The following is a 22,396-nucleotide window of genomic DNA, read 5'->3' as shown; positions in this document are numbered from 1 at the left end:
GGCCCTGGGACCATCGCATCCAGAAGGAGATGCTGCAGCATGGACCGCACCACTAGCTTCCTCATCCTTGAAGTGCATGGGCATACCATGAAGGTCTTGCCAACTGGGCAAGCAAATTGTAAGGCATAGCTATCTCTTACCGCGGACAGAATCCAATGGAGAAATTACTTACCTGATAATTTTGTTTTCCTTAATGTAGACAGATGGACTCAGGACCAATGGGTATTGTGCTCTTCTGCTGGCAGATGGGAGACGGAGTCAGATTTCAAAGCTGACGTCACTCTAGATATACCCCTGCATTAACCTCAGTATTCTCTTTGAAAAGCCAATGTGGATATACCTTTGCTTAAATAACTTGATTAAACTTGAGTAAACTTGAACTGGTTCAACTAATTTCCAAACTGGAGACTGCCAGTGCACTCAACCAATTAACGCAGACACCGGACAAACTGTGGGTGTCTTGAACTAGGGGTAGGCCGTGGCTTACCCGTATTTGCTTAGTCTCGAGGTATGTTATCCCATGGGCGGGATGCTGAGTCCATCTGTCTACACCAGTGGTTCTCAACCCTGTCCTGGGGACCCCACCAGCCAGTCGGGTTTTCAAGATATCCACAATAAATATGCATGAGAGAACATTTGCATGCACTGCCTCCATAACATGCAAATTTTCTCTCATTGTGGGTATCCTGAAAACCCGACTGGCTGGTGGTGTCCCCAGGACAGGGTTGAGAACCACTGGTCTACACTAAGGAAAACAAAATTATCAGGTAAGTAATTTCTCCATTGGATTCTGTCTGCGGTAAGAGTCTGTGACTGAATTGCAGGCATGCTAGTATGACCACTTGAGCTTCCAGGCGGTTTATGTTCCATTCCACCTCTTCCTTGTTCCATTGTCCCTGGGCCGTCAGTTCCTGACAGTGGGCTCCCCACCCTTGCAGGCTCACATCTGTGGTGAGTAAGATCCAGTTCGGTGGGAATAGGTTTACTCCTCTGCTTAGGTGGTCTTCCTGTAGCCACCACTGGAGCTGAGAACGTACCTCTGTTGGTAGTTGGAGGCGAATTGAGTAGTCCTGGGACAGTGGGTTCCATCGTGACAGTAAGGAGCGCTCGCGTATGGGCCCTTGCCTAAGGGACGACTTCCAGGGTTGATGCCATGAGGCCGAGGACTTGAAGATAGTCCCATACCTTGGGGCGTGATTGGTCATCAATTATCGTAATTGTTCCATCAGTTTCCTTCTCCTCGGTGGAGGGAGGAAGACTTTGTTCTGTTTAGTGTCAAAAAGGGCCCCCAGGTACTCTAGCGATTGAGAGGGCTGCAGACTGCTCTTGCCAGTGTTCACGACCCAACCAGGTTCCTGCAGTAGGTTCTTGACTCTGCTGGTCACCTGCCGGCTCTCTTCCGAAGACTTTGCCCTGATTAGTCAATCGTCCAGGTAAGGGTGTACACCAAGATCCCTTCCTTCCTCGGTGTTGCTGCCACGATCACCATGATTTTGGAGAAGGTTCTGGCGGTGGTTGCTAGGCCGAAGGATAGTGCTCAGAACTAGTAATGGTGACCCAGTATCGGAAAGCACAGGAAGCGCTGGTGATCCTGATGGACTGGGATGTGAAGGTAGGCTTCGGAAGGGTCCAGGGAGGTTAGAAACTCTCTCGGTGTACTGCCATTATTATGGAGCAAAGAGTTTCCATGCGGAAGTATAGAACCCGCAGATGACTGTTGATGTTCTTGAGATCCAAGATGGGCCGGAAAGATCCTTCCTTCTGGGGAACGATAAAATAGATGGAATACCGCCCCGTATTTTGTTGGGGCGTGGGAACCGGAGTTATTGCCTTCAGATTGAGTAGTCTTGTTAGAGTGGTTTCTACTGCCAGTCTCTTGGAATGGGAGTGACAGGGTGACATCATAAATTTGTTTCGAGAGATGCTGCAGAACTCCAGAGAGTAACCTTCTCGAATGATGTTTAGAACCCATTTGTCCGACATTATCTCGACCCATCTTTGGTAGAAGAGGGCAGGTCGACCCCCTATATCCTCTTCCTGTGGATGGGTCGGCCCATTCTCATTGTGGAGCACGGCTGGAGCCTGCCCCTGGGCAAGCTCCCCTCTTGGTCTGTCTGTTCCGAAAGGGTTGGGACCTTCCGGAGAGTCGAGATGCCTGGAACTGCGAGTTCCTGTAGGGTCTAAAGCGCTGCAATCCTCTGCCCTTGGTTCTTCTGGGGGAGGGACGCTGAGATCTTTTACTCTTACCTTCCGGTAGCCGAGGCACTGGGGATTCGTCCCATTTGCTGGCTAACTTCTCCAATTCGCTTCTGAACAAGAGGGATCCTTTAAAAGGCATTCTTGTGAGATTTGCTATAGATGTCGCGTCCGCAGACCAATTCCATAGCCATAGTTGTCTTCTGGCTGCCACTCCCGAGGCAACGCCCCTGGCTGAGGTGCGCACCAAGTCTGATTGCTATGAATCTGCTGGAGACAGAGAATACTGGCAGGTTGGAGTCACTGCAGGAGTATATATACTATGACGTCAGCTTGCTCAGTCTCCATCTGCTGGCAGGGGAGCATAACTCACTAGTACTGCGTTCATCTGTCTACATGCTAGGAAAACAGTTATTAGCCAGATAAACTTGGGAAAGCCAGTATTTATCCCTGGAGCATGATACAAGAAACAGATCAACTACTAGGGATCTGACTGGTACTTGTGACCTAGAATGGCCACTGTGAGACAGGACGTTGGACTCAATGGACCTTGGTCTGACCCAGCCTGACGTTTCTTATGCTCTTATGGTGGTAATGTTGTCAAACAACATTCAGAGCAAGGAGGTTTTGCTTCTATGACACTTTTATAAAGAAAAACAAATATGCCCTAGCATCTTCCCAACTTCATCTATGCTTAACATAGGCATCATCTGTCTCACGTTCCTCCCTGTTTTTTAAGCTCTAACTTGTTTACAGAAAACCTGATGGTTATCACCAAGTACCTCTTTCACATATACCCCATGAGATTTCCACGAAGAGGAATAATATACTGGCCCAAAATTTAAGTATTAGTCTAGAAAATCTTTAAAAGTAGCTAGCCATATCATATGACCTAGGATGGCAAGAAATTCATAGGACACCATATGCTCTTATCATACTGGTCAATACAACAAAACATTTTTTCACTGGAAAAGTAGTTCTAGAACAAAAGAAATAATATAAGGCTCCAAAGGGGGTTGTAGGCTTAGGAATAACAGTAGGAAATATTTCTTCATGGAAGAGGGTGCTGGATGCATGAATGACCTCCCAGTGGAGGTGGCAGAAGCAAAAAGCAACAGAATTTTAAAAAGCCTGTGATAATTGCGGTTGATCTCTAGTGGTGAAGAGAAAGCCAGAGATCAACTGAGATCTATGGCACTGCACCAGGAATGAAACACAGCAGAGATAAAGCAGGCCTCATGTCAGATTCTATGCTTCTGTCATTACTACAGAGGACAAGTTTGTGCATGGCTTTTTTCATGTCAGATTTATAAGGGATTTTAAACCAAACTCAGACATGGTGGGGGCCCCACTACTTAACACATATAGAACAGAACATATAAAATTCTAAAAATAAATACTTTGAACAAGCTTTTGTAAGTTAATATTGTTTTATATTGTCTGCTTTTAGGATCTGGTTGATGTTTATGTTTTACAGGAAAATTGGTTTTTACCTGCTAATTTTCCTTTTTGTAGTACCCACAGATCAGTCCAGACTCCTGGGTTTTGCCTCCCTGCCAGCAGATGGAGACAGAAAAAGTTTCACTGACACTATACATAACCCAGAGTGCCACCTGCAGTCCCTCAGTATTGACCTGTACCCAAGCCAAGATGACAGCAACAACCATAAACTTAAGAAAACTCTCTCCCATTCAACAAGCTGGAGGAAGATGAAGTTGCCCAAAAAGACAATGGAAAACTCGTTTCTCAAATGTAATATAAGCGATCAGCATTGAAAACCTCCAAAACTCTGCACTATATACAAAGCAATAGTACAAGCGGCAGACTCTCCTCCCAGTAAATGGGCAGGTCTCTGAACTGATCTGTGGAATTACAGGAACAAAAATTAGCAAGTAAGAACCACATTTTTCTTTCCCTGTACTTATCCAGATCAGTCCAGACTCCTGGGATGTACCTAAGCTCCCCTTAACTCTGGTGGGACTTGGAGAGTTCTGCTTATAGAACACTCTAATCAAAGCACATGGAAGCCGAAGCCCCAACATTCAAGTGATAATGCGTAGCAAAGGTGTGCAACTTCCCAATAGCTGCCCTGCAAATCTTTGCAAAGACAGCTGTTGTGACTCGTGACTTAGTCCAGGTGATCACCTGAGAACGCATCAAATGTGCCCCTAAAACTCTGTCAACTGGGTGCATTTTAGAAACACAAATCAACCCAATTGCTTTCTTCAGCCACCATGCAATTGTAGCCTTAGACGCCTTACCTCCTTTTTCTCGGAGTATTCCACAACACAAAGAGGTGAACCAATCTACAAAAAGGTAATACGATCTACGGAAATCATTAGTGACCTTTAGATGCCTCAATAATACACGCCTCCCTTCTAAGAGCCTAAGCTCCCCCGTGTGAATCCAAATGCGGAAAAGCTGGAAGTTGTACTTTCTAAGACGGAACGCCAAAACTATCTTAGGCAGAAAAGAAGGCACCATTCATAAAGATACCCCCCAAATCCAAAATATGTAGGAAGGGATCTCGACATGACAGCACCTGGAGCTCCGAAATTCCCCCGACTGAACAAATAGCCATCAAGAAAATTACTTTAATAGTCAAGACCTTAAACATAACCCTCTTTAGTTGCTCAAATCGAGCCTCACATAATCTTCAAAGGACTAGATTCAGATTCCAAGACTAACAAATGTTCTGCACCTGTGGACGCAAGTTCTTAGCTCATTGAAGGAACCATAACACATCTGGATGTGCAGACAGAGCATTCCCTTGCATCTTACCCCGGAGACAACCCAGTGTTGCTAACTGGACTCTCAGAAAGTTAAAAGCTATCCCTTGACCAGAACCTTCCTGTACAAAAGCCAAAATATGTGACACTGTAGCCTGAACAGGCTGAGGCTGCACTCAGTCAACAGCAGACCAGGACTCTACCCTCCAAATCTGCATACATGCCAAGGATGTAGAAGGTCACCTAGCCTGCTATAAGGGGGAAATAATTGTTGGAATATCCCCTCCATCTCAGTCATCTCTTCTCAGAAACAAAACTGCGAGATAGAAGTGAGCCGCCTGATCCAAAAATATTGGGCCCTGGTGGAGAAGAGTCAACTGATGTCCGAAACTCAGTATCCCATATATAGCCATGTTGATCAGATCTGGTAACCATGGTTGATGTGGCCACTCTGCAGCTACCAGGCTCATATTGCCTGGTTGTTTCTTTATCCACTGTAATCCTGCGACATCTATAGCAAATCTCACAAGAATGCCTTTTAAAGGATCCCTCTTGTTCAGAAGCGAATTGGAGAAGTTAGCCAGCAAATGGGACGAATCCCCAGTGCCTCGGATACCAATTGTCCACCAGAGGCCACAGAGGGAAGACAAAGAAGAATCCCTTGAGTCCACAGAAGAACCAGAGTATCAATTCCTTCCATACCATGTTCTCTTTGGCAGCTGAAAAACCATGACACCTTAATGTTCTCTTTGGTTTCCATTAAGTCCATATGGGGATACCCCATCTTCCGTGAATGAGACACATCGCTGTCTCAGGCAACTACCATTCCCCAGGGTCTAACTTTCTCTATTTATTTATTTTTAATTTTTATATACCGATGTTCCTGTATAGGATACATATCGCACCGGTTTACATGAAACTGAACTGTTGCCAAAGGGTGGATACAATGAAACATGAGTTACAATGAACATGCGGAAACAATGGACAAGTGGAACATTAGAAATACACTATAATATAATAGTATAATAATAATAAAAGTAAAAAAATAGTAGTAAAATAACAACAACAATAACAATAAGCAATAGACACGTAGGGCTATGCCTAATGGAACATCTAAATAATCTTTAGGAAAATGCCATCGGGACGGGAAAGGAGGCGTAACTGATGGATAACAGGAAAGAACTAACTTAGCAAGCGGGCAGGTTAAGGGGGAAGACATTCACAAAGTGCAATAGGCGTTTAACTTAAAAGGAATCATAGAGGGACTAAGTGACTTGTAGCTGTGTGAAGGTCCGTGGCTAGATTGGGAATTAATGTAGTCTTTTTCTCCCAGAGTAGTCCCAGAACTGGGGGATATGTGGAGTGCCGGTATGGATAAGAGGGCTTAGAGTCGCGAAAATCCGTCTGAATGTTGCGAGATGCCCACCAGCTGCTCCAAGTGTTGCTCTGCCCAGAGAATCAACTTCAGGGTCTCTTGAGCCACTGCCTGACTCTTGGTTCTACCTTGACAGTTGATGTAGGCCACCATCATCACAATGTCCGATAGGCTCCATAGTGGATGGCCGTGTAACTGTGGCAAATAGGCTAGCAATGCGAAATGCACCACTCATCTCTGACTGTTAGGCCAAGGGGCCGCCTGTTTCGACCACTGGCCCTGCGCCAAACGATATTGCCACACCGCCCTCCATATGGTGAGGCTTGCATCAGTGGTGACTATTACCCAATTCAGAACCTCCAACTCCACACCACGCTCAAGATTGGTGCAAGTAAGCCACCACAAAAGACTGGCTTCTCCCTCTAACGGAAGAGGAAGATGAAACTCTTCCCATAATAGATTCCAGTGGGAGAGAAGATCCCCCTGCAGAGGCCAGATATGCGCGAATGCCCAATGCATTAATTCCAATGTTGATACCATAGGACCCAGGACCTGGGCACTAAAAGCTTTTGCAGAGTCAGATTCAACATCTGCTATTTCAACAATCTCTCTCTGTGAGAAACACTCTCTCCACCAGTGTGTTGAACCGAGCTCCCAGATACTCCAGAGCTTAAGAGGGGACTGAATGGCTCTTTGCTAGGTTCACCACCCATCCTAGAGACTTCTCGCGCCATCGGTACCTTTTATACTGATTGTCAGAGGTTCTCTGATTTCACATGAATGAGCCAGTTGTCCAGACCGGACACACCAACACTGCCTCCTTTTGCAACGTTGCTGCCACCACCACAACATCAACTTGGTGAAGGTATGTGGAGCAGTCACTAGCTGAAGGGAAAGGCTCAAAAATGAAAATGTTCCCCTAGGATTACAAATCTCAGGGATCTCTGGTGCTCCAGCCTAATGGCTATGTGCAAATACGCTTCTGTCAAGTTTGCGTACCATTGCTATGACGGACCTCACAGTCTCCATGTGGAAATGAGGTACCATGAAAGCGGCATTTATCTTCTTTAAATCCAATATCTGCCAAAACAACCCTTCCTTCCCCCCCTCCCCCACCCCAAACCACAAAATAGATGGAATATAGGAAAATTGGTTCTCCTCCTTTTTAAAACTTGCCTCTGGGGCATTTCACTGAAGGCCAATTAACTCATCACGCTCAGCGGCGAGCCGGTAAACGGCTACATTCCACCAGGCAGTGGTGCGGAGGGGCAGCCCACCAGTACCAGGCACCTTTAGGGGCAATCGCTGAGAGAAAGAGAGACCAAAGAGACCAAAAAATTTGAAAAAACACTTCGCGCTGAAACTGAGAATGCTGTGAACTCAGGGATGAAGAGACCCGCCCCCCCCTGACGTCATCATGCTACGCTTATTTTAATTCCCTTAAGTTTTCCTTTGTTAATTAACCTTTTTCATAGTGTTTAGTAATCCTTTGTTTATTAAATATGTTTAATGTATTTGACTTAGGAAACCTATTTTCCTGCATACTCTGTTTTTAATGTAAACCGGTATGATTTGTATCTGATACAAGAATGTCGGTATATAAAAATGCAAAATAAATAAATAAATAAATAAATTGGATAAAGAGGGGAAAAGCCAATTCCTTATTGGAATCCTCCGATGTCTCATGATCCACATCCCCCTTAAACATTACCAGGGACAGCCTCCCTGTGACTGACAAATGGGAAGCCTAAGCATGCGATCTCTACAGGTTGCTTCGCCTTCACTTGGCACCCTGCAGAAAGGCCTGCAGGCCCTGGAACATTCCACTCAGAAGGATGGATCTTCACCGGAGCCCATAGGTCCAACCTTGCTCTCTCGGGGAAGCTTCTGCCATCGGGAACTAGAGAGGAGGAGAACTAAACATTGCCTTGTCTCCCACTCCACTCCCCTCCAGAGACACCACAGGCCGATGGGATGTCCCAACATGGGCAAAAGCTGTAGTAGTCAAATCGCTTTGAGCATCTAAACAGCAGTGACACAGAGAGAGGACAGAATTGCTCTCAGATGGCAAGCCTCACAGATAGCTTGGATCTGTTCGTCCCCGGTGCCTAGCTCTCCTGAATTTTGGCTCTAGGTGACCTCCAGTGCACACCCCAATACCACCCGGACATACGTGCGTACCTCTCTAGGATGTGCGCAAATATGCACTCAAGACCAAGTCGCGGTCGTGCGCACATAAGTACCTGCACAAATATGTGCTCGCCTAGACTGTGGTCTTATGCGCAAAAGTACCTGCGCAAATACGTGCTCAAGTTTAGGTCATGGATGTATGCGCTTGAATCTAGGCTGCGGCCTTATGCGCACAAGACCTTGTGCATGCAACCACTTCGCACACACGCCTATGTGAGCAGAAAAAGAACTGCCACCATGGCCTATTACATGGCTAAGCAAAGCCTGCCTAACCTTCAGCATGTTTAGACCCGGATCTGTTCAACATTTGGCACCGAAAATCACCGAAGGCCTGAAGAGCTTCTCAATAGCTCAGACTCTTGACCGGCCGAGAAACCCTAGAGACTAGGGCTGAGAACCAGCATCCCCCACTGCCTGTTCTACTAAACAAGCTTTGAGTATAAGCAAATTAAAACCGGAACCAAAGACTTCTCCTCAGTGCAAGTGCCTCTCTGCACCTCCGCAGGACAGGGAACTGCAGGCAATAACGGAGGAGGGGTTTCCCTGCCTCTCTTGCTGTTACTACTAGGGAATAGAAAATGGCCACCATTCCTGCGCTGATGGAGAAAGCCTTAATGCTAGACCCCATCACCTGTGAGGCTCTTTTAGCTGTCTGTCTAGTGCTGGGCTCCCCTGAAGTGCCTTCCCCACCAGGGATGCACACAGAGTACAAGCCATCTGCTTTTAAGCGCAACCGCAAGTCTGCACAGAACATCACTTTCTGCCTCGCGCTATTGCCACGAGGCCTAAGCAGCGCACTGCTATCGCTACCCCGTTCACCTGAACCTCAGGAAACCCCCAGGTGACCAGTTCTGAAACAGCAATCAAGGCCCCGAGTGATTCCACTGCTTCCCAGTTGCTCTTGCTTGCTTTTATTTTTAAAAACAAGCTTTAAAACCGTAACTAACCTCAGAATAAGAAGGAACAGAAATTCAATACTTCCCTGCTCAGATGGGACCCAAATTGCAGAGCTGCCAATGGAACCAACGCTGTCTCGTGGGGGATGAGGAATCTGGACCACCAGATATACATCCCCATTGAATCTCAAAGTGAGCTACCATCAAGGGTCACCAACCCTCTGTCTGCCTCAAATCAGGGTGGGGGAGGGGGGGGGGCCCACCAGGACTTAACAATCCCCGGGAGGAAATTATCTTTTTTTTTTTCTTTTGTTTATATACAGACAGCATCTACCATCTATTGGAGACAGAATTACTGAGGGACTACAGGTGGCACACTGGATTATGTGGAGTATTAGTGAGAGTTTCTCTGTCTCCACCTGCTGGCAGGGAGGCAGAACCCAAGAGTCTAGACTGATGTGGGTATGTACAGGGAATGTATGATTTTGTTGCAGTATGTATTTTGTAATCTGCAATGGATAAAACAGAATTGCAGTATATAAGAATCGTTAAACAAAACACACAATATCGGCTTGTGTTAAACGGGCACTAATGATTGAAAGACCATTCCCTTAACGCACACCAATCCACTTCTCCCAGGGGCCCGATCTAATGTTTAAAATTGGGTGCCGTGGTAATAAGGAGATGCTAGGGTAAATTGCGCGTCCCTAGCACCTCCTTGGCAGTGGATGCCCAGGAGAGATGGCTATCAGCCGGTTAGGAAAATGGACGCTTGTTAATTGAGCTTCCCTTTTCCTAACCTGACCGCCGGCACACTTTTTTTTTTTTAATTCTCCTATTTTGGTTCCTCCGACTTAATATTGAGCTCCTCAAGAATTAAAGCCTGCTCTGGGCAGGCATTAATTTTTGCAGGTTAAAATGGGCACATCAGGCGCACTTTTTTTTTTTTTTTGAATTGGGGGAGAATAGCTAATAGCCTCATCAACATGCATCTGCATATGATGAGCGCCGTTACCTTCGCGGGGGTGGGGTTTGGACGCGTGTTTTGGACATGTTAATCCCCTATTGCATCAGCCTGAATATCTGTAGCTATCTGTTTAAAATAGGCAAGAATCCAGTCTTGCAATTTATAAGGGCAGCTCTTCCCAATGTTCTTCTCTGTTTCACACCTTTACTCTCCAGGTGTTTGCATTTTTTTTTCCCCAGATTTACTAAACCAGGACCTGGGTTTTCTCAGCTCTGCTGAGTGGGATCCTACCCTGGAAGGAATTGGGGGGGGGGGGGGGGGGGAAATGAAGTCAGGAGCAAGACCTTCACATCAGATATTGGAGCTCAGAGACTGCAAATAGCTAGTGCACTGGAGTCTGCCCTCCACCTTTTACAACAAACAGATCAAACTAATTTCTTTCTGCAAGGAAAATGAACTATGGTCATGTCAAGACACCCAACAGATTCTCCTTATCTGCAAGGCCTTCAGCACCACACAAACAAGTTTACTTACCCTGTGTGAGCGCCTCTGTCTCAGGTGGTGCATGAGGAACCAAAGCATGTGCCCGTCAAAGAGATCGGCATGTTGTAGGCTGTCCTCATCCCGTTCCCTCTTATTTTTCTTAATCACCTTAAAAAAAAAAAAAAAAATTTAAAATGGGAGAGAGCGTGTTTGTATTTTCTCTACAGTTCTCAGCTTGTCTTGTGGGGGGGGGGGGGGGGGGGCACCTGGCTGCCAGTGGGAAGTCCCAGTTTAGACAGGCCCAGCAGCCAAGTATCAAAGCACTGCTGGGCAAGGAACAGCAAAGCCTTTCAACTACAAGAGAATAATTCACTTTTGAGTAAAATGCTATCTCCTCCTTTCCAGAGATGGTATAGTGTTTATTGTTCAGTGCTCTGCAGCAAGACAAAAGCGGGGTGTGATGATTAAATCACATCAACTGTTCTGACTGAATCAATTGAAAATAGAATAAAAAGTAACAAAGCAGGGTTGACAGCATATGTGAAAGTTACCCCTCTTTTACCTGAGGGCGGTTACTTGGAAAAGAAGCAAAGTTTGCTTATCCTAAACTGTCTCCCATAGATAGCAGGATGAATTAGCCATTATATGTAGATAAGGTACTCTGGTGGCACTGAGTTTTGAGCTCTCCTGAACCTGTGCAGGGATTGCCTTGTGAGCCTCTTCAGTCTACAGCAGAGCTAATTCTAGCTATGTAGTCAATGCTCCAGGGAGGGAGGGAGGTCTTCCTTGGCCAATTCAGCTTGCTATCTATGGAAAACACCATTTACAGTAAACAAACTTGTTTTTCCCATTGATAAGCAGGCTAAATTAGCCATTACAAGTGGGAGGTCCCAAGCTGAGTTGCAGCAGAGCGTTCACTTAGTTAGCAACCCATCCCCCACACCATGCAGTGTAGACTACAGCATGAGCAGAGTTTGCAAAACTGATTGTCCAAATTTATCATGAGTCTTCGGGAGGTTATCAAGAGAGTAGGGGGGACATAAAGGTATGAACGGAAGACCAAGTTGCAGCTTTGCAGATATCCTTGATAGATACTCCTCGAAGATTAGCAACAGAAGCAGCCATGGCTCGCTCTCATTTGATCAGACTTCACAAAATCCGTGACTTGAAGCCCTCAGCCAGCCAGTTAGACAAAGAACATTTGGCGACTGCTACTCCTAGCCCATTGGGGGTCATAGGAGACAAAAAGTTGTGAGGTTTGACACTACGGCTGAGTCCGTTTTTTTGTAATATGTTAAGGCCCTTTTGGAGGGCTTTTCTGCCTTCGTATGTATGGAGCCTTGGAAAGAAGGTAGGCAGTACAATGGACTGATTGATGTGAAAAGCAGAGATTACCTTTGACAGAAACTTTAGATGAGTATGAAGAAGCACCCCTGTGGTGGATGAATTGCATGTATGGAGGACAGTGGATGAGAGCTTGGCGTTCTCTGCGACGAGAACCACCACCTTCCATGATAAGTACTTTAGAGAAGATGACTCCAGTGCCTCAGAGGGAGGCTTCATTAGGTGGGAAAGGCCCACATTCAGGTCCCACGAACAGGTGGTTTTTGTACTGGGGGCCTGACATGCCACAGACCTTTCATGAATCGCAATATCGGCGGATGAGTGGGGATTAGTTTGCTATCCACTTGAGTGTGGTAAGCCACTACAGTGCTGAGGTGCACTCGCACTGAAGAGGTGGCAAGACCTGAGTCAGAAGGGTGGAGCAAGTATTTTAGCAGAGCTTGAGTTCGCAAGAAAATGGGTCCAAAGCATTCTGTTGACATCATCTGGAGAACCTATTTCATTCGCAAGTATAATTTCTTCTAGTTAAAGGATTTCTAGATGAGGTTAGTATGTCCACAATCTCTGTAAGTGGAGATCTGCGATCACTGAGCGAGACAGAGATGATTAAAGCAAATTAGACCCGGATGTAGGAGCCTGAGGATATGAAGAGGTTGTAATGAATTGTCCATCGAAGACTTACCAGATCTGTAAACCATGTTCGCCTGGGCCACTCTGCTGCCATCAGAATCACCAGACCCTGATGTTTCTCTATGCACCCGAGGACCCTTCCTATTAAGGGTCACAGAAGAAACACATACTGAAGCATCCCCCAAGGCCACAGCTGAGATAGGGCATCAAGACCCTCTGATTCTGGTTCCTTGCTATGACTTTAGAAGTTGGGCACCTTGGCATTCCACTTCAATGCCGTCAAGTCCACCTGCAGACACCCCCACCCAGACCTGATCAGAGTAAAAGCCTCATTGGCCAACTCCCATTCCCCAGAATGCAGTCTGTGCCTGCTCAAAAAATTCACCTGCCCATGAGATACTGACAGAGCCAACAAATTCTGCTCCACTGAACTGAGCAACGCCCCCCACTTCCAAGGAGACCACCAAGTGCTTGGTTCCCCCCCGCCTGTTGATATAGACTACTGCTGTTACATTGTTCAACACTCTTACTGCACTGACCAGAGACTGAAAACATAAGACCTGCTTACTGCCGATTCTCTTAAGTGATTTGATGGACCCGAGGTTTCCACCACCAACATCCACTGAACATGCACTGTCTGACCCTGAAAGTTAGCCTGCCAGCTGCTCAGACTGGTATCTGTTGTCAACATCGCCTAATTTGGAATCTCCTTTCGACAAATTGACCCGTGAGCCACCAGCCCAGACAATCTGGCTTCTCTCCGAAGGGTAACTAGATGTTGAAGTTCTGCAACTGAGGATTCCAACAAGAAAGGAGAGAACATAAGAATATAGGAAGCTGCCACTGAATCAGACCAAGGGTCCATCAAGCCTAGCAACTTGTTTCCAACAGTGGCCAATCCAGGCTACAAGTACCTGGCAAGTACCCAAACATTAAGCAGATCCCAAGCTACTGATGCTGGTAATAAGCAGTGGCTATTCTTCAAGTCAACATGGTTAATAGCAGTTTATGGACTTCTCTTCAGGAACTTATCCAAACCTTTTTTAAACCCAGCTACACTAATTGCTTTAACCACATCCTCTGACAATGAATTCCAGAGCTTAAATTGTTCGTTGAATGTAAAAGAATTTTCTCCAATTTATTTTAAATGTGCTACTTGCTAACTTCATGGAGTGCCCCCTAGTCCATGTATTATCTGAAAGAGTAAATAACAGATTCACAATTACCTGTTCTAGACCTCTCATGATTTTATAGACCTCCAAAATATCTCCACTCAGCTGTTTCTTCTCCAAGCTGAACAGCCCCAACCTCTTTAGCCTTTCTTCATAGGGGAACCATTCTATACCATTTTTCATTTTGGTTGCCCTTATCTGTAACTTCTCCAGTGGAGCTTTATCTTTTTTGAGATGCAGTAACCAGAACTGCACACAGAATTCAAGGTTTGGTCTCACCATGGAGCAATACAGAGGCATTATGACATTCTCCATTCTATTTACCATTTCCTTACTAATTCCTAAAATTGTTTGCTTTTTGACTGCCACAGCACACTGAAACAATTTCAATGTTCTATCCACTAAAATGCTTATATCTTTTTCATATGGGTGGTAACTCCTAATATGATACCTAATATTTAACTACAGCATGAGTTATTTTTCCCTATATGCATCACCTTGTACTTGCTCACATTAAATTCCATCTGCCATTTGAATGCCAAATCTTCCAGTCTAGCAAGGTGGTCCTGCAATTTATCACAATCCGCTTGTGATTTAACTACTTTGAATAATTTTGTATCATCCACAAATTTGATCACCTCACTAGTCGTATTCCTTTCCAGATCATTTATATATATATTGAAAAGCACCAGTCCAAGTACAGATCCCTGAGGCACTCCACTGATTACCTTTCTCCATTGAGAAAAAACTGACCATTTAATCCTATTCTCTATTTTCCTGACTTTTAACCAGTTTGCAATGAGTCTCATATGATTTGATGCCCAAGGAACCAGATCCAGTGTAAAGGCCAAAGCTCTTTGCTCTCTGACTCCACCTGCTGGTAGGGATACACAACCCACTTCTCTGGACTGATCTGGGTATGTTCAGGAACCCAGTATCTACTAGATAAAGGAGCCCTGACAGACGTGCCGCAAACGCGCAGTAGAGAGCAGCTCTACTGCGCATGCGCGGGCGAGCATGTCTGTCAGAGCGGAGCGTGCCTGAAAAAAAAAAAATGGCGCTGGGAGGAGCAGTAGCAGCAGCGGCGCATGCGGAGGGAGGAACCCCCCTGGAGATCTTCCGCCTGCGCCATCCGAGGGAAGGGGTTGTGGATGAGCTGAAAGGGGAGGGGGGAGGGAGTGAGGGGGGGGAAGGTGAGAGGGAGGGAGAATAGAGGTGGGAAGGAGAATGGGGAGGGGAGGTGGAAGGAGAATGAGGGGAAGGAAATGGACCGAAAACATTTTTTAAATGTAGCCGTTGTTACGGGCTTAATGGCTAGTCTAAAAATAATCCCAGAACGGGAATTCTCAACCGCATGAACCGTTGAACACGTGCCTTCAGCCTCAAAATTCTCTCCATGGTTTAAAAACAAAAAACAAACACACCCCTAGCCTACCTTTGTCTCAGTATTTAAATCTGCTGGTACCAGCTTGCTCGTCACAAAATGTATCACCTAGCTTAACTGCTGCAAGTCCTTACCACTCTGCTCACACCAATCACCCAAATATGGATGGCACCAGAATTCCTTCCACATGAAAGTGAGGGACCCGCAAGGCCACATTCACCCTAAAATCCAAACATCTTTTCCTGTTTGGGGCCAACAAAATAGATGGAATATTGGCCCCGACTCCTTTGCCCTGCCAAACAAGGAGCGCCACATTCATAGTAACACAGTAAGGACAGCAGAAAAGGACCGAAAGGTCCATCCAGTCTGCCCAGCACGCTTCTTATGGTTGTATCTGCACGCTGCGCAGGTTATCCCGAGGTTTCTCTTAAGGATAGCAACTGCCGCTTCGTGCTATTTTCCAAGCCTTATGACAACCCACAAAAAATGTACTGCTAGCAACATTTTTACTGGGCGATGAGCCTTCTTGAAAATTCAGACAGCACTGTTTGACGTGCTTTGCTTATGGACTAGGCCTTGGAAGCAGCCCTGTGCTATCTCCCTTATGTCTGCGTATCAGTACCCCAGGAACATCAACGCTAAGGCTTGAGCAATCATGATGGGCAATTCCTCACTTAAAGAGCCTAACCACCATCAAGTACTCTCTTTCCGCTAATGGAATGTCATCTTCCTCTAACGGGAACTCATTCTCATCCGTCCCTTGTGGGGGGGGGGGGGTGTTCCTCAGAGTCTCTGGGATAAAGTCTTCGTCTGAGGCCCCCAAATCCACACTGGAATCTATCTTCTTCCTCTTCGGGTGCAATGAAACCAGGGGGCCCCTCCTGAGGAAGTCATGTTTTGGAGAGAACCCACCATTAGCAGCACCTTTTTAAATGAAAAATGGTGCTTGTGCATTAACACCATGAACTCCTGAGGAAAATATTCCTCCTGAACACGGTGTCTTCCTGAAGCACCCCCTGACTTGACCTGCACAGCAACCGAATCCCCCTTGACCAGGGTGAGAAGAGGAGGTCCAGCCAAATTCTCTGCCTCATTGCCTTGCCCCGCCGAAGAAACAGGCAAAATGGCCGCTAATCCTTGCCTTCCCACATCTGCCTGAGCCCCTACAATGGAGCCTCAGGGCTGCTACTTCTTTATCTTGGCTCAGTTCAGGACTGTGGCAGAAGAGCCATCACTCAAGGGATCCCACAGTAGAAATCGCTCTTCTGAGCTCCCCTTCTCATGGTGCGCAGGAACGGCCATGCTGTACTCGGGGTGTGAGTTAAAAACAACTAGCTGATCTGTTCAACTTTCTCCTCCTCCTCCATGCTATGCACAGATCCTTCAGTAAAAGAAAAAAAATTGCAATTCTGCACATTGCTTATGGTTTGATAAATGTTGGGTGATACTGTAAAGACTGTGGTAACCGCTTTTAAGGTTTTCCACCTTATTATGCAATTTGTGGCAATGTTGAACTGAACTGTGTATTCTTGCAGGACAGAACTTAAAAACTATTTTTATGTAACTTCTTTTAGCATTAAATACTTAAGTTAACTAAGAGGATTGCGGATCACTTCACCATTGAGCTAGGATATGACTCTGAACACCAGTGGTCTTGTAAAGGCACTGACAAGCTGTCAGAGAGCTCAGAAACCTGATTCCAAAAAAACCAGTCTCCCTATTTACAAAAGTTATTGGGGTTCTGATGGTCATATCATAAACAGACTGGTCGCTCAGCCTTCAGACTGGCCATTTTCCGATGTCATGTTTTAAGCAGTGCCAGGCAAAGAATTCTATGTCGTGCCTCCCTGCTTCAGATCAGGATTACAATACTGAATAAGCAATAGCCTTGAGGCAAAATTGAGGCAACTGACAGGGCTTCGTTAGTTTAACAGTGTCACAGGGAAGGTATGGACAGTACTGTGACCAGGTCCCCTCAGATTACACTGTACTAAGACAGGTAAGGAGCAGGGACTTGTGCATCATCATGGCTAGAGTTGTTAACCTCCCGAGCAGCACTGTACCGCAGCACAGCACAGCACCGTGCACTGTAATGCAGCAGCAGCAGCCGCTACACGCACTGTTTTCTGAAAGCTTGGATGAGATAAGCACCATCTGGAAAGGGTGACTTCACTCTTGCACAATGAATAATTCCAGTCCCACCCACGCACATAACACAAACTACTTTTCAGGAACTTCTGGAATGGCTTCGACACAGTTAAAAGTAACTTCCTGAAACAAAAGGAAACAGCTCTACAATCCCCTGTGTAGGGCTGCTTTACGAATTCAAGGTCGCAACTGCTCGGTGCCCTAGTTACAATTACATTTACATCTTCTCAGGTACTAGCCAATGAAAATGGATTATTTAATTCAGGATTTTTCCAGCCTTCTTAGGACACAGATAATTAACTGATCAGCACTCTAACGACACCATGAATAATCTGTGTTGTTGTCAGCACTAAGTGATTAGTATCCAAGAACTGAGCAGGTATGACTTGAAGTCCTTATGGAGCAGACAGACATAGAATCCAAGATCATGGCTAATGTAGATAAAACTCACATCCTTTAACCCCGAGAGTTCTGTTGGCGTCTCTGCCGTAGGTGCCCAAATCTTTACATCGTGGTCCAGCCCGCTGGTGGCCAGGACAGGTAGGTGAGGGTGCGGCTCCAGGCAGTTTACCTGCAAGATGCATGCGGAAAACGGTCACATTGGATTTTCGATTCTGGACATGCTCAGACAACCCTAATAATAAATAATAATAAAAAAAAAAGCATGCAACTGGTGGTGCTTGAAATGACAAGCCTGAGGCACAGAGGAAGAGGGTGCCACAGAATGGAAAACTTGCCCTATCGATCCCAAAAGCCAATCCAGCAGGGCACGGGCCCAGAAGACAAGAAATTACAGCAAAAATTCACAAGATCATCAATGACTAGTAATCTAGAAATTACTCCAAAATGTTTAGAAAACTTGACATTCATGCTGAGGTAAACCTTTGATAAAACACCTAGTGGTGCTCTATTTTAGGCAAGGTCTATCAGGAATGGAGCAGATAATGCTCTACAGCCCTGGAGAGCCTGTAAGCTAGAGACACAGTCCCTGCAATCCACAAACAGGCCCGGGTTTCAGGGTAACCACGTTTTGCAAAATTGACAAGGCCCTTCGTCCAAACACAATCTTACCAAAAATTCATCAGTGATACCCTGAAAACCAGCCCTGGTGGCCTGGAGTCGAGCAGCCAGGCAATGCCTTCTCTGGTAATCTCATAGGATCATGGCTCATGGTGGGCCAACATGTTTGTGATGCACCAGGGGGATGAAGGGAGCCCTCCCAAGTTTTAAATTAAAAAAAAATTCACCACCTTTTCTATGACACTTAAATATGGAAAATGCTGCTGTGCTTAAAGCCAGCCTAGACGGGAGGTGTAAAAATAAAACAACTTTGTTTTTATCCATCTTACACCACAGACCAGGGGTATGCACTAAAAAAATATTCCCCCATTTCATGCATACATGAATCATCTATCAGGGATCTCCACTATGATCCCTTAGACATTTCTTTGCTAGGGAGACTTCCAAGGATTCCTCTGCTAAGCTGCTCAAAGAGAGACACCAATTTGTTTACAATGGATACATCTCCTGAGAGATTTCCTGTGTACATTAAGCAACCATAATCAATTTTCATTCTGTCTAAGAAGGTGTCTTGGGTTTCAGCCCAGCATGGCTTAGCAGACAGTAATGAACTAGAATACTGGACAATGGATGCAGTCCCCTGCCGCACACAGCCTGCACAAATTCTGTAATCCAGCCAGACACAAAATTTGCAAGGAAACAGAACCAAGTCCGGGATTGGCTCTTGGCTCCTGACCATGCTGCAAGCCTCACCTTAAATACAGATCTCAAAAGCCTGGGATCCCCAAATCCGGTTCTCGAGGATCTGGTTTTCAAAGAGTGAGTCTATTGGCATGCACTGCTTCCACTGTATGCAAATATACCTCATGCTTATTTGTGGGGAAATCCTGAAAACCTGACTGGGTCACAGTCCTCGAGAACCGGATTTGGGGATCCCTGGTCCACAGTAAGTAGCTGGTGTACAAACTCTGGTTTTCAGGGTTTCCATGACGAATTTAGAGCCTTGTAAATATCTAATATTTATTAACAAACCCCACTCCCCCCTCAACACTCACCACTCCCCCTTTATCACCCTCCATGAACTGAACGATCTGGCAAGATGATTTCTCCCACAGGAAGATGTGGCCACAGTCACTGCCACTGACGACAAATTCGCTCTGTGGACCGTAGAAATTGACACCTTTGACTGCAAAATAAGGAAGACCAATGCAGCAGAATGGCTCATAAGTCTTTTCAACCCATTGATGATATGCACATCTTACCAGAGAAAGGAAAAGAATTACTTTAATTCTCACACTAGCCTGGACCTTGTTATATATACCTTTAGGTAAAAAAAAAAAAAAAGTCTAGAGACCAAGATCTTGCAATGCATTTTCCCCATCACTACACAACCTGGATCTGCCGTTTCAGGTCTCACCCTTATCAATGAAAAATACTAACAGAGTGCACAATTTAAAAAAAATAAAAAAAAGACAAGACACTGGAACAAAAAAATGTCACAACTGCCTCTAGGATGGGTTGGTCCAGACTGGTGGGAGAACTACTAGAAAAGGAACAGACAGAGGCACAACCAAACAAATTCCATTCTCTCAGTTGGCCTTCCATCTTAACCTAAGAGACATGGGTGGGAAATAGTGTAGCTATGAATTTCTCGCCTTCCGAGGGCTACATCTGAAGAGGCCCATCTGACAGGTCTGCCACGTGGCTGCCTGAAACGGCTGTCCTACAGGTCCTTTCGCCTTCTCTGGAAAGGAAGTGGACATTGCCCTAGTAGAATGACTGTATAAAATTCCGAAATCTCTTTGGAGGTAATATTCCAAGTCATTTACATGCATACAATCCTGCTCGATGCGTGTAAATGGTGGTACTAAAATATACCCGGGCTGAGTGTGCTTCTGAGTAGGCCTGTTCTTCTATGCAAACTCAGCAGAGGTGTTCCGGGGAGAGAGTGATATGCGTGTGCTTTTTGATTTTTAAAGAAATATGTTTCAATGCTACCTTGGTTGGTTATTACGGTGGGCAGCAGAAGTGGTGGTGTAGCCTGGTCTTTTGAGAATTACCATAATTGGTTTGGGTTCCGGTTTTTAGGGGTATATATATTGTTCAATAAAGCTGCGGCCATTTTTATCCAATTTCTGTGTGTCTGTTATTGCATTGTGTTAAAGAATGTACACATTTATGGCAGTGGGTTATTAGAGGTGGTGGGGGGTATTAGATTTGGGAGTGGGAGGGACACAGACGGGATGCCACTATAGTTGCAGCTGCTAGAGTTAGTATGCATACAAGTGTATGCCTCCAAATAGAAGCTCCTGAATGAGTGAACGCAAACTGCCCGAGCTTTTTCGAAGGGAACTTACGTGCTTAAGTTTGCTCTGAAAATGCTTGGTAAAGGTTGCATAGACATTGTACATGCAGAATGTCCCACTGTGAGGACAGTTTGAAAAAAATACTCTCCTTGTGTACGGCGTGCCGTGCGTCCACGATGCAGCTTTTCATCCATTTGGACTCAGACAATTTTCAAGTAGGTAAATCCTCTCTTACACAAAAAACTGCTCTCTCACAAAAGTCTTAAGCAAGAGCTCAAGATCTAGAGAAAGCAAAATATTCTTTGGGTCTGGACATGAAGTAGGTAGAACAATCTGTCTTGTATGTTATGATTAATGTTTATGTTGAATACTGTAATCCACTTAGAATGGTTATATTAATGTAGGTGGAATATAAGCATGTTAAATAAATAAATCTCTTGGTTTACATAGCAGCTGGTGCTCACATTGGGAATGAAACTTGAAACAGGTCTCAAAACGACCTTATCTTGGGGGAAAACCCCCCCCACGATCCTTAAGAAATTGAATTATTAACTCTTCTAGCAGAGCAAATGGCATCTATCATCTGCAGAAAGCCCGGATCTGGATGCAGAGCTGGACGTTAACCAAGCAAGTCTTCTCAGCAGTTTGGGAAGCCAACGCCTTCTTTGCCAACATGGAGTTATAATCACTTCTAAGTCACATCTTTCAATGTTGTCCAAAATTCTTAAAACCATCCTCCACGGAGGAAAGACCTATAAATAGGCTCGTCTTCCCACCTCCCATCCCCAATTCTGCACTAAAACAGCTATGTCCGCTGAGAGGCCATCAAATCTACGCTGGCAATGACCCAACCAGCACAAATCCTCACACACATATGAAAACTGGTTCTTACCTGCTAATTTTCGTTCCTGTAATACCAGTGTGTTATGCATCCCTACCAGCAGATGGAGTCAGAGAACAAAAACTTTGGGCACTGCTACATAACAGAGTGCGCCACCTGCAGTCCCTCAGTATTGGCCTGTCCCCAAGCCCACAACCAACATTAACTAACATAACTAAAGGGCGAAGGGGGTTGGAAACCAAACACAACAGCCAACCACTCGCTCGTAACAAAAGAACAAAACACCACCAGACCACCTCAGCACCTGCTCCATCTAGAGCATCTGCAATAGTATACAAGAAAAAAAATGTTCTTCAGCCAAATCTTACATCTCAAGGCAGTCTTTCGGAGTCTGAAAAGAGGGTGGTCCTCTGGACTGATCTGTGGTATTACAGGAACGAAAATTAGCAGGTAAGAACCAATTTTCATTTCCTGAACGTACCCAGATCAGTCCAGACCAGTGGGATGTACCCAAGCCACCCTACACTGGGAGGGAACCCGAAAGACCCGCACACAGGACACTCTCCCCGAAGGACAATTCATCATTCCTCCTAACATCCAAGCGATAATTCTTGGTGAAAGTGTGGCGAGAGGACCAAACCACCACTCTGTAGATTTCCTGTGGCAACAGAAGCTGACACTCAGCCCAGGAGGTAGCCTGGGCCCTAGTGGAATG

General features: G+C 45.5%; 1 protein-coding gene across 1 annotated transcript in view; it reads right to left on the bottom strand.

Moving 5' to 3' along the window:
- The window catches only part of DCAF8 (DDB1 and CUL4 associated factor 8), a 101,212-nt gene that overhangs the window by 10,601 nt on the left and 68,215 nt on the right, over positions 1-22,396 (bottom strand). Inside the window, exons 11-13 of the mRNA XM_029580107.1 lie at positions 19,590-19,720; positions 17,966-18,085; positions 10,888-11,004 (exon numbers count right to left, since the gene is read on the bottom strand). Coding sequence (XP_029435967.1) covers positions 10,888-11,004; positions 17,966-18,085; positions 19,590-19,720 — 368 coding nt within the window. The remainder of the gene's footprint in view (positions 1-10,887; positions 11,005-17,965; positions 18,086-19,589; positions 19,721-22,396) is intronic.

The sequence above is a fragment of the Rhinatrema bivittatum genome, chromosome 16 (assembly GCF_901001135.1).
Source record: "Rhinatrema bivittatum chromosome 16, aRhiBiv1.1, whole genome shotgun sequence".
NCBI classification, from domain to species: Eukaryota; Metazoa; Chordata; class Amphibia; order Gymnophiona; family Rhinatrematidae; genus Rhinatrema; species Rhinatrema bivittatum.
This window is presented reverse-complemented; position numbering and strand designations above follow the sequence as displayed.